This window comes from Microtus ochrogaster, unplaced genomic scaffold, assembly GCF_000317375.1.
Source record: "Microtus ochrogaster isolate Prairie Vole_2 unplaced genomic scaffold, MicOch1.0 UNK8, whole genome shotgun sequence".
Classification (NCBI taxonomy): domain Eukaryota; kingdom Metazoa; phylum Chordata; class Mammalia; order Rodentia; family Cricetidae; genus Microtus; species Microtus ochrogaster.
The window spans coordinates 45,223-47,770 of NW_004949106.1; the positions used below are offsets into that span (position 1 = coordinate 45,223).

Consider the following 2,548-nt stretch of genomic DNA (forward strand, 5'->3'; position numbering starts at 1 on the left):
AAAGACAGTTTCCTAACATAAAACAGCATCAGTTCACTTCCTCACCACTGGCCTGTACAACCAGTGGGGTCTGATCTGAACTCAAGTGCTATCATCAAACAGATGTAAGTTAGAAAAGAAAGTTTGAAGAATATGTAATATACCATTCTCTTGGGTATCTAAAATTCTACCCCCAGATCAACTAACACAAGTTTAAAGCTAGCTTTGTCTGCATAGTGAGTATCAGGCCAGCTATGGCTACATTGTGAGATCATCTCCAACAAACACACAGTCAAAACAATAACAACAAAAGCCAGCTAAGTATCTGAATGAAACAAAGAAATCAGTCTAAAACTTTGAGTCTGGATATCTAAGGAAATGGTGTTTATTAATGGAACAGGCAAAGAATTTAGGAAGCAGAACTGATATGGTTGTAGTAAATATAAGGTAAACTCTAAATAAAACTTCCAAAAAGACGCTGAAGGTCTGGGACAACAGTAAGAATTACAGAACTGGTGATACAGGTTTGCAAAATATTTTATAGGGGGCTGGAGAGATGGCTCAGTGGTTAGGAGCATTGCCTGCTCTTCCAAAGGTCCTGAGTTTAATTCCCAGCAACCACATGGTGGCTCACAACCATCTGTAATGAGGTCTGGTGTCCTCTTCTGGCCTGCAGACATACACACAGACAGAATATTGTATGCATAATAAAAATAAATAAATATTTTAAAAAATAAATAAAAAAAACAAAATATTTTATAGTTCAAAGTCAAAAAAATATGTAAAATCCTTCAAAAGATAAAGTGAAGACAAGGTCAAAAGCAAATCTTGAGGAAGTTTTAGTGAGACTATAAAAAGAAATAAATGCAAACAGAGAGAGAAAGAGGGAGGGAGGGAGGGAGGCAGGAGGTAATTCAAAGCAAAAGTAGAAAGGGATGATAACAAGGAAAGTCAGCCACAGAGAAGAAATGATAGTAGAGCCAGAAGAGCTTTATATGACTGCTGCTTTTTCTCTTGTTCCAGTCTGTGTTTCAGGGACAGGGCTTCATGTAGCCCAAGCTGGTCTTAAACTCATGTAGCCAAGGAACATTCTAAACTCTTGATTCTCCGGCCACCACCTCCCAAGTGCTGGGAGTACAGGCAGGCACCACACAATAGGCAAAACTCCCGCTTTACCAGAGCCTTTATCTTTAAAGAATGAAACAACAGGCAAGCTTAGATTAAGCATAAATGCATACAGAATATGACAGATAGCGACTATTTGTATGCAAAAATGTTCAGTCAGGGATGAAATGTTGCCATAACCAGGTAAATGAAACCCACCTCACAACTCCTAAGACGGCAGGCCCATATAGGTGTGTTAGAAGAAAGTGGCTGCAGAGGAGACGGCAAAGATTCCTCGAGCAGTCTGGGAGAGAAGAGTAGATGTAAATACACAGTCATGCACACACAAAACATTTAACTGCTTTGTTTTTCTTTACTTCGTAATGTGTGTGTAATACTGTAATATATGGGCACACATGTGCATATACATGTGTGTGTATGTATATCAAAACCAGAGGTTGACATCAGATATTTTCCATAGTCACCCTTAACTTTTCAGGTTTTTTGTTTGTTTGTTTGTTTGTTTGTTTTGTTTTCAGACAGGGTTTCTCTGTGTTGCCCTGACTGTCCTGGAACTTGCTCTGTAGATCAGTATGGACTTGAACTCACAGAGATCCGCCTGCCTCTGCCTCCCAAGCGCTGGGATTAAAGGCGTGCGCCACCACCGTACACCATCTGGCTCACCTTGTTTAAGACTGGGTTTCTCACTAAACCTGGAGCTCACTAACTCTGCAAACTGGCTGGCTAGTGAACTCAAGGGCTCAGTCTTCCTTTGGGCCCACTTCCCAGAGGCCACAGACAAGAACTACTACACAGAGCCTCATACTTCGTGCCGAATGCTTTACTAACTAAGCCATCTCCCCACATCTTTAAAAAAATATTTTATGTATCTTCATAGTTAACCTGCATGTAAGTTAACACACCACCACATGTGACTGGGGTCAGAGTGGGCATTGTATCCCCGGGAACTGGAATTACGGGAACTGTAACCCACTGTATGAGTGCTAGGAACCACACCCAGGTCCTCTACAAGAACAAGTACTCTTAAGCACAGAACCATCTCTCCAGCCTCTGACTCCTTTTTAAAAACAAACAAACATATATTTCTGTACATGTATTTAATGCTAGATGTATTCCATGCCATTGATTTATGTTTTTCTGATTTATTCTAGGAATCTCTTTTTTTTTCTATAAAACCTTTAGAAACAATTTCTTCCTTTTTACAAAGGATCATCTCAATGAGCTCTTAATTGCTGAGCAGTCTCTCCTGCCACAGTAACTTTTTTATTGATAACCTACATTATAGTTCCTGATGGGGCTAAAGGATAAAGCAATAAACTCTTCTTAGATATGGCCAGAGGTGACATATGAAAATGTTCACCACTCTCTTTTTTTAATTTATTTATTAAAAATTTCCACCTCCTCCCATCCTCCCCCTCCCTCTCCAGTCCTAAGAGAAGTCAGG

The 2,548-nt window shown here is 39.9% G+C and overlaps 1 protein-coding gene across 1 annotated transcript in view; it reads right to left on the reverse strand.

Annotated features, from left to right (window-relative positions):
• Window positions 1-2,548, reverse strand: part of Carf (calcium responsive transcription factor) — a 37,419-nt gene that overhangs the window by 17,065 nt on the left and 17,806 nt on the right. The window contains exon 8 of the mRNA XM_013353451.2: window positions 1,308-1,387. Coding sequence (XP_013208905.1) covers window positions 1,308-1,387 — 80 coding nt within the window. The remainder of the gene's footprint in view (window positions 1-1,307; window positions 1,388-2,548) is intronic.